The sequence below is a fragment of the Nilaparvata lugens genome, chromosome 10, assembly GCF_014356525.2.
Source record: "Nilaparvata lugens isolate BPH chromosome 10, ASM1435652v1, whole genome shotgun sequence".
In the NCBI taxonomy this organism is placed as follows: Eukaryota; Metazoa; Arthropoda; class Insecta; order Hemiptera; family Delphacidae; genus Nilaparvata; species Nilaparvata lugens.
This window is the reverse complement of record NC_052513.1, coordinates 43466451-43481499: the sequence shown is the minus strand read 5'-3', so window position 1 is coordinate 43481499 and position 15049 is coordinate 43466451. Positions and strand designations below refer to the sequence as shown.

General features: G+C 36.1%; 2 protein-coding genes across 3 annotated transcripts in view; one reads left to right on the top strand and one right to left on the bottom strand.

The window, feature by feature from the left end:
- The window catches only part of LOC111053967 (probable oligoribonuclease), a 29372-nt gene that overhangs the window by 12762 nt on the left and 1561 nt on the right, over positions 1 to 15049 (bottom strand).
- LOC111053970 (tRNA (cytosine(72)-C(5))-methyltransferase NSUN6) lies at positions 260 to 14429 on the top strand. Of its 2 annotated transcripts, XM_039436920.1 has the most exons (7): positions 260 to 683; positions 2027 to 2137; positions 3995 to 4199; positions 7454 to 7622; positions 11982 to 12180; positions 12845 to 13970; positions 14156 to 14429. In XM_039436920.1, the coding sequence occupies exons 1-6, from the start codon at positions 504 to 506 to the stop codon at positions 13961 to 13963; spliced, it is 1983 nt and encodes a 660-aa protein (XP_039292854.1). In that variant the 5' UTR covers positions 260 to 503; the 3' UTR covers positions 13964 to 13970; positions 14156 to 14429. The 2 variants fall into 2 exon arrangements, with proteins under 2 accessions (XP_039292854.1, XP_022196613.2); XM_022340921.2 differs by lacking the exon at positions 14156 to 14429 and having other exon boundaries at positions 12845 to 13984.

The window sequence follows — 15049 nt, the reverse complement described above, 5'->3', positions numbered from 1 at the left end:
TTTATTGTATTATAAAACATGTTATAATTAGGTAAATGACTGAAGGTTGAATGACGGTAAACTGATCAAATTAGTAAACCTTGTACACGCGGAATTCTCTTATAAGATCATAACATGCTGAATTATTCCAAGATGAATTGAAAAATTATAAAAAATAGATCGTGATAACGTCAAATTTAAGATATTTACAAATTTGGTTGTATAGTTGTAGGTAATAATAATTATTGTTTAGTTTCAAACAAACTACTGAAACAAGGCTAACCTAAAAAAATTGAACATGCCATGTGTATTTTATATTTGTACACCAACCTATGAGCCCATCATTCCACAATATAATATTAAAAATATTGATCGTTGGAATTTTTTAATCAAGATTTCATTTTATAATATTCTTGATGAATGTTGAAATATACAATAAATTTCATGGTTTCAAGTACCTAATAAGATTAAAGTTGGTAAATCTGCATGTCAAGTTTTGAGGTTATGTTATTGTGATTTGTGAAATGAAATTTTTAGGTTATGGACAAATAAAAGGAATAGATAAAGTGTATTACTTGAATTACGTAAAAATAATGGAAAAATGGCTAGAGAAAATTGATTTCAATTTGGTTGAATGTATGTACAATAATAAAAAGCTTGAGAAGAACTCAGAACGTAAAAACAATACAATTACAAAACTTGAGGTGAGTTGATTAGTGAGTTTCTTTTATATTCTTTATAATTTTTATTACAATTAGTGCCGTTTGCAAAGTCACATTTTAAACAAAATTTCATTTCAAACTGGATTAAATCCGTATCAAGTCTTGTTTGTTATAATGTGTTTTATTTCGAGTTTAAGCCGCCAGCTGATTTAATTTCGTTTAAGCTTTGACTGCACACGGCCCTTAAAGTATATTTATTCTATCAATGCTCATTCTGCCTCCTCAAAAGTTCGTTTCGATAAGGAGGTTGACGTCACGGAACAAGAGGCCTGACAGATTAATAACACATAAATAAGATAAAATCGTATAAGCGTTTCTAAACCGTATTAATAACACTCTTCTAATCCTTTCGCTGTGATGACACAAGAAAGTATGACGACATCTGTATACACACATGTTCAACACACTTGTCTTGTCGTGAGTAACCGCCCAAAGAGGCAACTGGCAGATTTATAAAAAAAGTAAGAACTGACCCCCTACTTAGGGGTGTCCCCTGCATTAGAGGGCGTTCAGGCGTTCCGACTATCTCGTCCAAGAAAACTGAATAAGCTTACATGAAAACCAAAGTTAATCTTAGTAAAGTACCATCGTACAGGAGAGAGAAAGAGAATTATCATATTGTTAAATAATTGATAATACTAAAGCTGCAGATAAACTTACTAGCTCTCCGTCTGATTGTATCTTGTTTTCTTTAAATTCAAATTCATTTATTATAAAATAATATACAACCAAATTGAATACAACCCAACTAGAAGACTTGTATTTGACCGCCGCCATTTTGTCCATAGAAAGAACGTATACCGCAGAACTTGGAACGCCTGACCGTTCTCTGTGAGCACACACCCTAAACTACAGGGTGTAATTTTTTTATTTCTGGCACTTGAATTATTCACAATCAGCTTCTTAAAATTGAATCTGTTTTTGAGGTAAATAGCACATACGGTATGGGTGGCTCGTTGGTGTTAGTTATAACGCGCCGGTCTAATAATAAAGAGAATCCTTTTGAATCTCGACCGGGGCAAAAGTTTTTGACCACAGCACAATCACATAGATACGGCCACCTCGTCTTAATCCATCCAGTGTAAAGACTGGTCAAGGATTGAATGAAAATTGAATTGAATTACGGAGGAGACGATAAACCGTCGGTCCCGACTACCTAAAAAGTAGTCGTCATCTCTCATCATCATCATCCCTCTCACTCATTACCCATGCACAAGCCTATGAGCTTATGTGGGCATCACCCTCAGTATTATTATTATTATTTCCTAAATACTAACGCGTTGAATTCACATGTCTCATCTAGGGCCCTTTATTTCTGTCCACAGAAATTGGAAAAATGGTTTGGATCAGTACCAAGGTTCACCACGATACGAGTCAACTCATCTTCTGTCTCATTGGAGACTGTTATTGATATGATCAAGATGCAATTGCAAAAGGTAATATTGAATTCCATTACTACTCAAGTACCCATAAGAGAGAACCGTGGTCTAGCGGGTATAGTACTTGCTAGAAGTTCCGGGTTCAAACCCAAAACCCTGAACAAAAGTTCAACCATATCATTCCCGTATTATCGTATGGGCACGTTGAACTGTCTGTCCCGGCTGAAGTATTGCAGTCATAAGACAAATTGAAGGCTATATATCAAGAATCAAGAATTTTATTGGCCATAAAACAACATTACAAAAATGTAAGCAATAGGCTTCGTCAATAATAAGTGAAATATCACAAGTTGGACTATAAAAACTAACAAATTTACAAATATACATTGAAATATTGTAGTAAAATATCACAAGTTGGACTATAGAAACTAACAAATATATTCAAGCAAGGCGGGATCTTCCAGCAAGGAACTCCCCACCAATATTTGATATAAAAATTTACTTTTCACTTTAGGGTCAATAATAATTGATCATTTTTTCTAAGCAGATAGGCCTCTCCTTTTCTACCTTCGCGCTGTTGCCAAATCGTTTGTTGACTACGAAGAAACATGATGTACTATCAAAATATTTCATTTCAATTATGAAAATTTATATTATTAAATCATGGAAAAATTAATTTCTTGACGAATAAAATAATATGTTTCGATAGAGTTGTTCATTATAAACAGGATCAGCAAGTACATCAGATATCTACCTGAATAGGTGGAGCAAATCACAGCTATCTAAAGGTGCGTACAGATTTACGCGCCGCGAACATGAGCAATTCACTTTTAATCAGCTGACTATATCTGTATATTTACAGAAACGGTAAGATACAGATATAAAAAGCTTGGGATCAGCTGATGCCAATATGCTGGCATATTGATGCTTAGCATCAGCTGACTATATCTGTATTTTTACAGAAACGGTAAGATACAGATATAAAAAGCTTGGCATCAGCTGATTAAAATTGGATTGCTCATGTTCGCGGCGCGAATATCTGTACGCACCTTAATATAAAAAGCGATGCTAACTGAGAGAGAACCCGCATTTGTGTAGTCTTATCATTCCCACTGACTCTATAAAAAGAAGGTGAACGCATGGAGAAAATATAGCATGAGAAGATATCCCATGGTATAGGTCGTTTATGTTCCAAACTTCAAGTCAATTAATTTCGACTACAATCTATTATTACTGTTTTGTTTGAGTGAGAGTGTAAGAACGGCATAGTATGAGATTGATTGAGTACTTTATTTATGTAGATTACAATATATACTGGCTTATACACTTACATACAATAGCTTACAATGCAGCAAAATTATAGATGAATTTACATAATATAGACTAAGAAAATAATTATTGAACTGTATATGATATGAAAAAGTAATTTGTAATATAATAACTATAGATAATTATATTGTTATGCATCTACATAAATTGGCGGAGCTTTGGACATATCAATGTCCATTCTTTGGAAAGAATATTAAAAATATCCTCCCCACTAACTCTCTACCAAATGAGTATGAGAGACTAAAAGCGTCACATAGCTTCACGATAAAGAAATACTAGAACTATCAGCTTGAGTTAACAGTGACATTTGGAACATAAACGTCTCATACCATGGGAAACTTTGTTTTGCTATATTTTTTCTATGGTATCACCATAAATGATACAGTATCATCACAAAATGATACAGTATCATCACAAAATGATAAAGTATCACCACGCATGATACAGTATCAACACAATATGATACAGTATCATCTCAACTTGATACACAACCAAAATTGTACACAAAGCCACGTCAAAACACAGATATTCAATCACATAATCAATTTTCTTTCAATCTTGTTCAATCAATCGATCTTGTTTCAGCAAGCCGATTCAAGAGGCCGTAAAACAATCCCAGAAGTGAAACAAGACCGTCTCTTGAAGGACTGTATAGTGGTGGGATGTTGGGATGAACAGAGTTTGAACTTCGACCGACACCCAATGGAAGCGATTGTCGACATGAAATGTGGAGTCGCCATTCTCAGAGGGGCTGACCTCTTCGCTCCAGGAGTGATCGCTATGTCGCCAGGTACAGAATTTTTTTTATTTTTGCTGAGGGTGATGCCCACATGAGCTCTAGGCTTGTGCATGGGTGATGAGGCGGATGATAATGAGAGATGAATGAACCTACAGTTTTAGGTGGGTTCCGAACCACCGGGAAGCGATCTAACAACTCATAAACTATATTGAGAGGAGTTGGCTCCTCTGTTAATTAATTGTTAATTCTATCAAATTGAATGAAAAAGACTAAGAAATTGTCAAAAAACCACTGATTTATTGATAATTAGAAAGACCGGTTTCGGTTATTACACCATTGTCAATCTCTGATAAACTCTGTTTATAACTCGGTTTATCAGAAATTGACAATGGTGTAATAACCGAAACCGGTCTTTCTAATTATCAATAAATCAGTGGTTTTTCGAAAATTTCTTAGTCTTTTTCATTCAATATGAATAATTACCACAATATCAACTTCTCAACTACACAAAAAGTTCTATCAAATTATTCATTTTCAATTTAAATTTAGAATTTATCTATTCATTTTTACTTTGAAAGTCACACGGTACATAATATTTTTATAGCCTACTGTTGTCGCGATAAGATGTAGTGACATTCGTCCATAAAGTGTGACACTAAAGAAAATTATTCATTTTCAATTTAAAGATACTCAACCATTTATCTGTTCATTTTTACATTGAAAAACACACAAAGCATAATATACTGTTGTTGATGAGATGTATCTATGTATCTATGATGATATTTATCTATAAAGTGTATATTTATCTAACACCATGGGTGTTGAAACATTTATGTAATCTATAATATAGGCTAATAAATGAAAGAATTGGCTTATACATGTACGGGTTAGGAAATTCACCAATGACGCATCATCAAGTCTGTACTACTGGACTGATTAACTTCAAATTTTGCCTATAGATTCTTAATACACCGAGGATGATTATAGGCCTATTTCAAATCCTACAAGATTTCAGTACGTAAAGGTTTCAGTTTGTCAAGTTTTTATTAGACCCTTGCGGAGCACGGGTTACCTGCTAGTTTTCCAATAAAACTATGATATTTCTAGACAACATTCCAGTGTTTCATTGCACACAAAATAAATCTATCAAATTGAATCCCTGATTCTTCCTATAGTGAGGTCCACGTTATAATGGCAGTGGAGAAAGATAAGAGAAAAACGTTGCTGATTCTCTGCCTTGTCCCTGCCTTAGGAGGATAGCTGATACTGGTATATCTGATTAACTGTTTATTCTAGTTTAAAATAATCAATTATGTTTCATCCGTCAATAAAATATATTTTCAATAATTAAAGAATACATTTTTATAATACAAGGTGGGGCAGAGCCGACTGACGAGTTTGGAGGGGGCACTGCTCAGCCTGTGGTGGGAGTAGGCAGGCTCGGTGGGCGTCATTGTACAGTCCCGGGAGAATAGTTTTTAGTGTGCATCATGAATTGGACGAGAGAGCATCGCGGTTATGTTGTTCGCGCTTTTTACGAAAATCAACATTCGATTATCGCAGTTCAACGGGCGTTTCGACATTTTAACATTCCTGTCCACAAACCCGTCCCATCTGTGAACTCTATCAGAGCGTGGGCTCGTCAACTCGAGAAAACTGGTAGTACACGACAAGAAAGAAGACATGGCGCACCAAGAACAGTGAGAACTCCCGAAAATATTGAAATTGTGAGAGCAGCAGTCGAGCAATCACCGAGGCGTTCTGCACGCACGCATGCAATATCTTTGGGGATGTCCAGCCGTTCAATTAGGAGGATTCTTCATGAACATTTGTTTTTTCATCCATATAAAATCATGATTGTGCAAAAATTAAATGCCGCCGATTTTTTGAACCGTAAAAATTGTTGCAAGGAAATGCTTCAACGCATCCCGGCAATGGCGACTCTTTTCTGCAGTGACGAGGCTCATTTTCATCTGTGTGGAGCAGTCAACAAACAAAACTTCCGGTACTGGGCAGCAAATAACCCTCGACAACTTCATGAAAGACCACTTAATTCACCAAAAGTGACAGTTTGGTGTGCCGTTTCTCAATTTGGAGTGATAGGGCCATACTTCTTCGAAGATGACAACATCACCGTCACTGTCACCTCCGAGCGTTATGTCACAATGTTACAAACGTTTCTGCAACCCAAATTGGAAGAACTTGCTGAGGAACAAGACTTGGGGGAAATATGGTTTCAGCAGGATGGGGCTACAGCCCACACAGCGCGCATTTCAATGGATTTGTTGAGAGAAATGTTCCCAGGGCGACTTATCTTTCTGAGGGGGGACGTGAAGTGGCCGGCACGCTCACCCGATTTGAGTGTCTGTGACTTTTTCCTGTGGGGCTACCTCAAAGGAAAGGTTTTCAAACATCGCCCACACACTTTGGAAGAGCTTAAGGAGAAAATCAGGGAGGAGATTCAGGCCTTACCAGTGGCAATATGCCAAAATGCGTTTGAAAATTTCAAAAATAGGCTACATCAGTGTATAGCTGCTGATTGCTGCCATTTAACCGATATAATTTTCAAAAACTAAACACTAAAAACTATTTTTCGAGCTGAATTCAATAAACCAAACCATTTTTTCTAAGTTTCTCCGTTCATTATTTATAACCCTTTCAAACTCGTCAGTCGGCTCTGCCCCACCCTGTATATAATTATTATTAAATGAAAATCCCAATTAAATGCTGTAAATCACCCTGAAGACTTCTGCTACTGCAAATATTGAAAACAGGGTAAACAGCTAGATGGAAATTCGATGAGCGCTACTATACAACAATTATTTGTCAGCCCGGAAATATTTTTTATAATAGAGATTAATTATTGTTGATTAATTATATTTCTACATTGCTCATCTAAGATCTGGCAACGTTTGCGGAGCTAGAAAAGGATAGCGTTATCTGCTTTGTTGAATGATAGACAAGCTTAGCAACACCAATGTTAGTCAAATATTGCCTTTATAACATGAATATCAATACATGTACTTTATAACGTGGACCTCACTGTCCATTCTAGTTTAAAATAATCAATTGTATTGTATCCGCCAAGAACATATTTTCTAATGATAAATTAATAAATTTTCAGAAATGGAATTAAATATTTTGTTAATTACATTTCTTCATAGTTGAAAACGATCTAGCAACGTTGCGGAGCTAGAAAAGGATAGCGCTATCTGCTTTGTCGAATGATAGACAAGGTTAGCAACAAGATGTTAATCAAATACTGCCATTATATCGTGGACCTCACTATATGCATCTCTTTACAGAAACGACAATCGGGTCGAGGGTGAGTGTCTACGCGGATTCGGCGCAGAAATGTCTGTGGGGCCGAACGACTCCCTACACTGACCTTGACGATAAGATATTTGTTGGCAACGGAATAGCAGTGATGACCAGGAAAGAGATATTTGCGGGCAGTACTGAAGACAAGAAAACGTGAGTATGAAAACAATCCGGAGTTTGTTCCAATTTTATAAATAACTAGCCGTCAGGCTCGCTTCGCTCGCCATATCCGTCTAGCCAGGGGGCTCCGCCCCTGGACCCCCGACTGGATCGTCCAAGAATGAAATCAGCAGGCTCGCTTCGCTCGCCTGCATTTTTTCATTTTTATCATATTATATTAGGACAATCCAGTCGGGGGTCCAGACTAAACGTCTGGCTAAACAGATATGGCGAGCGAAGCGAGCCTGACGGCTAGTAATATAATATTCCCAGGATTGAAGTAGCAGTGCCCAATCAATTTTTCCGCGATAAATGCATTTAAATCTTCAACTTGGTGCCAACCTAACAAAATCAACTCAACTTAATGCCAACCTGACAAAATTATTAATTTAGTTGCCAGTTAACAACTGTTTCGAAGAGGTACTCTATCTAGATTATAGTTCTATAGTAACATATGATATGGAAATTTCAATTATAATTAAGAGATTGGGAGAAGAAGAATATACATGCTAAAAGACGAATTTTAAACCCTTAAAAACAACCCTTAGAGTTGAAATATTGCCAAAAGATTTCTTAGTGCGCCTCTAAAGGGCCAACTGAACATACCTACCAAATAAGAACATTTTTGGTCCGGTAGATTTTTAGTTATGCGAGTGAGTGAGTGAGTGAGTGAGTGAGTGAATGAGTGAGTGCCATTTCGCTTTTATATTTATATAGATAGATAGAAGATAGATACATACAATAAAATTCTTCATTCTCCTTCTTCTTCTTCTGGCATTACAGCTCGATGTGAGCTTTAGCCTCTCGCACTAGAGCCCTCCACACATCACGGTCACATGACTTTCGTCTCCATGCCACAACTCCCATTCTCCGGATTTCATCCTCCACTTCATCGCTCCATCGATTGCGAGGCCTCCCTTGTCGTCTTCTACCCTCCATCCGGGCCTTATAAATTGCTTTTGGCATTCGTTGGTCCGCCATTCTCTCAACATAACCAGCCCAGCGCAATCTTTGTGATTAGATGAATCATACCACATCCTCACCCTTTAGAATTTCATTTATTTTATCATTGTGTTATCACCCATTTTTCAATTTTTGAAAAATGTCAAACTTTGTCTAAAAATTACAGTTATTGTATAATCCTAATATTATTGATGATAATATTTCTCAAGTTTTTAATCTATTGTGATTCATTCTATTATTTATTAAGAGTATTACGTCAACCTTCAAAATTCAAAATCTTCAAATTATTATTCCTGGACCAAAAATCAAGTGACAAAGCAGTGTGTGATTACATAATCTTAACTTTTGGACAACATTAACATTTTATTAAAATCTTTGGAGAGAAATAGTACAGGCTCAGCCTAATTTTTCCTCCAATGTCATGATATATTATATATGATTATAGTGCTTTATACAATAAACGAAAATTCTTTATACAATAAACGAACTGTATGTTTAGGGCTACTCAAATAGGCCTATCTGTTTCAATAATGGATTAACTAGTCATACTCTTTCAGTTGTAAGAACCTTATAGTCCAGAGAGGATTTCAAGTTTCTCAGAACGAAAACTGTTAAGTTCAGTTTCTTAAGGGTTAAAGAAACGAGACGGGGCCGCCGAAAACAATGGATGGACAGGTAGAAGTTCTATTGACTCTTCAGTGGTCGCCTATTGTTATTGAATTTCGACATTTTCGTGGTCTATTGTTATGGTTTCCACTCCGAGGAATATATTGGTGGACCAGTGTGGTTACTTGAAGGCACTTTCAATTGTAAACCAGTGGTAGCATACAGTGATTAGATAAACACACACATTATTATCGATGATAAGTACAAATTAAGTCAAACTTAATTTGATTAAATTAAGTTTGTACTTAATTTCCATTAAGTACGTTCCATTTTGTACGTGTTGTGTAAAGCCCACATCGATTTTAAAACGTACATTTGTTTGCCGTCCTTATAAATTTTACGATATTGAATGGGACTTGACAAACACATGATCACATCATATGTTTGCCATGTTGTGTTCAATCTAATAGAATTTGAAAGAACGCCAAAAAATCGTACGTTTAATAAGTATCGTATTGTATGTAACTCAATTCAGGCTGTATACATCTTGTGAGCAAGTTGAGTTTCATCAAATGAACCATTGGAAAAAATAAAATAATTACAAGTACTTGATCATTGATTCACATTCAATAATTGCAGAAAATATAGGTAACAGATGTAAGGTGCAAAGTAATAGATAAGTTGGTGCTACCGGCACCAGGTAGAATTGCCTTCAAGAAAGCACACGGGGCCAATAATGAGGGTAATGAAGCGGAATCAGAGGACAATAAAGTATGCTAGTCGAGAGTTAGACGATGCACCTTTTTGGAACAATAGCTCAGTGCACAGGTAGCGCAGTCCAGTTTCGTTTCTTTTACCCGTTTTAATGTATTCATGATGTTGTTTCAATGAAAGATCGAAGTTTATTACAACTCCCAGTACTCTAATATCATTTACGGATTCTATCCAAGTTACCAAGTATTGGCATCCAAGTTACCTTCTCTTGTTGAAGAATGATATTTCTTCAGTTTTACTAGTCAAATTCTTTTCGCCACTCTGCACAGAAAGCAGCTGTTTTCCAGTCCCTACGTAGATCTGAAAGACATTGTTTGCAGACGACTCTCGTCTGACGTTAGAACAGGTTCCTTTCCGGCCTAGGCCGGAAAGAGTACCCTTTCCAGCCGCTAACATGGAACTAAGAAAGGTGATCAAAAAACAGCTAATCAAAAAACTTTTCATTATTTGTGTTTATTATTCAATAATTAAAACATTTATAATAATATCATCTTATTGTCATTTGAAAAAATAAAAAAGTATAAACTCAACCTCCCACATAATTGAACATCATATTTTAGGTTATTTAGACAAATCAGAATAAAAAATAAAAATACTTGGACAATTTCCTGATATTCAGATTACCTCAGATTTGCTAGAGCTATCACTTTCCACTTCTGCTTTCGGAAGTGCTTAGTAAACAACTATTCTCATATAGCCTATATATTGTTTATTTTTGTGTGTGGCGAAAAATAGCGTTCGCACCACGGGCAAAAATGTTTTTCCGGCTCTCAATCTTTTCTAGTCCTCGGCCTACGGCCTCGGACCTACGGCCTCCGACTTGAAAACCGATTTCGAGCCGGAAAAATCTCATTTTCTGCTCTAGATATCAGATAGCTCTGATCTGCTCTAAATATTACAGATAGCCATTTTTATGAAGACAATAAAGGCAGTTTCGCTTTCCAATTTCGCATTGGACTGACTGTTGCTTTTTTCAGTATGCTTTTGACGTATGCTTACGTCGTCTGCATGTATGATCTGTGATATCAGTAGTTGAGAAGTTTTTGAAAGTTATGATTACATTTGATAAATGAAATATTTTATCGATTTCACCGAAATCGCTTGGTTTACTTGATAGTTTTTCTGAATTAATTGCAATGGGAAAGCCATCTAAATGATCGATATTCGGGGTTCATTCAATTTCTATTAGTTTTATATTAATAGTGGATGAATTAAATAGTCTTACTAAATTAATAGAGAATGTATTTAATAGGTTTTCTAAATTTGAGCTGCTTAGAATGAAAGTGGTCTAAGTCAAAAATGTACACCACTAGGTTATCCACTGAAATGGGTTCATTTTTAGCTCCTCTTTTCAACGTGATAGTGGTCTAATGCCCGGTTGCAGAGTCGTTACATAAAATAGAACACTCAGCTATGTGAGACATAGATTAAAATCACTGACATAAATGGTTGGTCAGAGTGCAATACAATGAAACTGTTTCAAGATTATCACCTGGATTTTCTAACAGCCTGTTTCGATAAAACGCCAATTAGGCTACTCGAAATTAAATGAAAAAGACTAAGAAATTGTCAAAAACCACAGATTTATTGATACTTAGAAAGACCGGTTTCGGTTATTACACCATTGTCAATCTCTGATAAACATAGATTATCAGTTTATCAGTTAGTTTATCAGAGATTGACAACGGTGTAATAACCGAAACCGGCCTTTCTAAGTATCAATAAATCTGTGGTTTTTGACAATTTCTTAGTCTTTTTCATTTATTATGAATAATTACCACAATATCAACTTCTCAACTACACAAAAAAAAATTACTCAAAAGCTTGTTATAGTGACTTAGACCACTCTCATTCTACGCAGCTCATTTATTGCAGTGAAAAAGCCATAGAAATGTCCGATATCGAGTTTCATTCAATTTTTATTAGTTTTATATTAATAGTGAATGTATTTAATAGTTTTTTTTAAATTAATAGATAATGTATTCAATATTGTTTCTGAATTGATTGCAGTGGTAAAGCCATCGAAATGACAGATATTCCCAGTCGTGTAGCGTCATTCAGCCTACCAGCCGAATATGGCATCCTCCAGAACTACCCCTCCATCCTATGCTCTCATGTTCTCAACCCTCAGCCTGGCGAAGTGGTGCTTGACATGTGTGCAGCCCCAGGCAATAAAACTACTCATTTGGCGGCTCTTATGAAACATCAGGTGGGTTTCTAATTCAAAAAATAAAATTTATTCCTTATTCCTTATTCTTTATTGATTCATGCAATAAGTACACCTTCAAAATGATAGGGAGAGAAAAAAATAAGGTAACCTTGTGCTATTCCTCTCCCAAAATTCAGATAAGGTTTCACATGTCCGAAATAGGTTGAGTCTTGTAGTTCTTCACTTCACAAAATTTTCAGTCCTCAATTATTTTCACAAAGTAGATTTTCAAATTTATTTATATTATCACATCTTACCAGCAACAGTATCTAAAGTAATTTAATTCATTATGTATTATCAGACTTACTGAATGCAAAGAAGAAATCAGTGAGTGTTTGCTTATAAATAGAGACAAGCCTCCACACCACCTTTCTGAAGGTTATTGTATGATTAAGGCCCAGTTGCACAAAAGCCTGTTAAGTTTTAACCGTGATTAATTTCACGAGAACCAACCAGACAAGGCCTTTTTGATAAGACGGCTTCTCTGATTGGTTCTCGTGGAATTAATCACGATTAAAACTTGGTCAGCTTTTATGCAACCGGCACTAAGTTTGTAGAGTGAATATTGATGTTGTGGGACTTGAAATGTTGTCAATTGTTATTAAAATCAAGTGGATTTTTTGACAATATTTGAAGTCTCTTCAGTTATTGTATGATGTTACAGGGAACCCTAATAGCAATCGACAGATCCAAAAACAAAGTGGAAAAGCTGGCTTCCAACTGCCGAGTACTGGGCTGCGACTGGGTTCAAGCATATGTTTACAACTCGATCGAAGCCCTAGATAAACGGGAAACGAGAAACGTTGAAACGGGAGCAGTCGACAAAAGTGCAAGAAGAAACGTTAAACCGGGAACACTAGAGAAATCTGAAACGATAAACGCTGAAACGGGAGAACTATACAAAAGTGGAACAAGAAACGTTGAAACGGGAGCACTAGACGAACGAGAGGCGAGTAACGTTGAAACGGGAACATTAGAGAAAAGTGGAACAAGAAACGTTGTAACGGGAACACTTGACGAACTAGAAACGACAAATTTGAAAACGGGAGAACTTGACAAAAGTGATAGAAGAAACGTTGAACCGGGAGCACTAGAGACATCTGAAACGATGAATATTGAAACGAGAGCACTCGACAAACTAGAAACAATAAACGTTAAAACGGGAGAACTTGAGAAATCAGAAACGACAAACGTTGAAACGGGAACACTTGAACTAGAAACGGCAAACGTTGAAACGGGAACACTAGACACACGAGAAACGAAAACAGGAGAACAGATTCTTTCATCAGTCCTCAACGGCCCCCCACCTTACCCCGAAAACTCGTTCGACAAAATCCTTTTGGATGCCCCCTGCAGCGGATTGGGTCAACGACCCCACATCAATACATCAATGACGGCAAAACACATAAACTCCTACCCCAACGTTCAGAAACGTCTATTCGATACAGCCGTGTCACTTCTGAAGCCGGGAGGGTATCTGGTGTACAGTACATGCACAATCCTAGTACAGGAAAATGAAGGACTAGTTGAATGGGCGCTGAGTAATTATGGGGGAGTGATTGAGCTAGTTAGAGCTGAGCCTCTAGTTGGGTCAGATGGTGTGAGAGCGGATTTTATGGTTGGGTCATCTGGTAGTGAATGGCCGGGAACTTCGCTGACTGATGATCAGAGGAAATGTGTGCTGAAGTTTGGTCCAGATATGTCAGATACCGACACTAATGAACGTCTTCATAGTGATACAATAGGGTTTTTTATAGCTAAATTCAGGAAACTACCTAGATGACAATAAAATTGTTGAAAGAATAAGACTTTGATATTGTCAATACCACTTTTATTTATTCGAAAATTAATTATAAAAGTGGTATATAAATTATTTTATCAATAAATAAAAGTGGTATTGACAATATCAAAGTCTTATTCTTTCTATTATGGAAAAATACCACAACATCTCATACCATACAATCAAATCAATAAAATTGTTGAGAATCATGTGTAGTTCCTTCATATTATACAACATAATGATGTCCACATGAGCACTTTTATCTTGAGCGAGGTTAATGGGAAGTGCCTGGGTGATTTGCTAAGATAATCAAACGTCCATGACTACCGGAGGGATTCGAACCCAAGACCAGGTAGCGCAAGCAGACTGAAGGGTGCAACGTCTGAGTCATCTCGGCCAACCTGCCCGATATTTTTCATAATTTATCTACTAAAAACTTCAAACAACCTATCTAATCCTTTCTGATTTTGCGAATAATATTGGGGCACCGAGCTTTGCTCTTATTTATTTATTTATTGACTTTTGATAAACCGAACACAATTCTTTAAAATGATTGGGGAAGTACTAACAGGCACAGCCCAAAACTGTTTCTTTCCCGAATTTTGATTTATACACTATAAATAGTCCAGAAAGTAGGTTATGTTCCATACACTTGAATTCAGGTTCAATTTTCTGTTCAAACATTTGAAAACAAAAAAATTATAATTTAGATTATATAGTACAAACCAAAATAAAATTGAATAACAAAATAACACTCACTAATCACTTGAAATTGTCAAATAATGATCAACTTTGAAAATTATGATATACTCTAGTTTAGGAGGATTATCATGTCATGTCAACAAATCGGATTATGTTGATCAAATCGATTAAATTGTCTAGCTAGATAAAATTTCTCACTGACTGATTATGATTACACAGCTGGAAATAATTCTGTCTCTCTCCCACACAGGCACACGCATCTTCTGTTATCGAGAGACGACGAAATTATCATCTGTTTTCTAAGGATGAATTATCCTTTTAATGTCGTTCAGCGAGTTTTCCAAAGAATGAGACCTAGTGCAATCGAATCTTTATATCATAAACCTA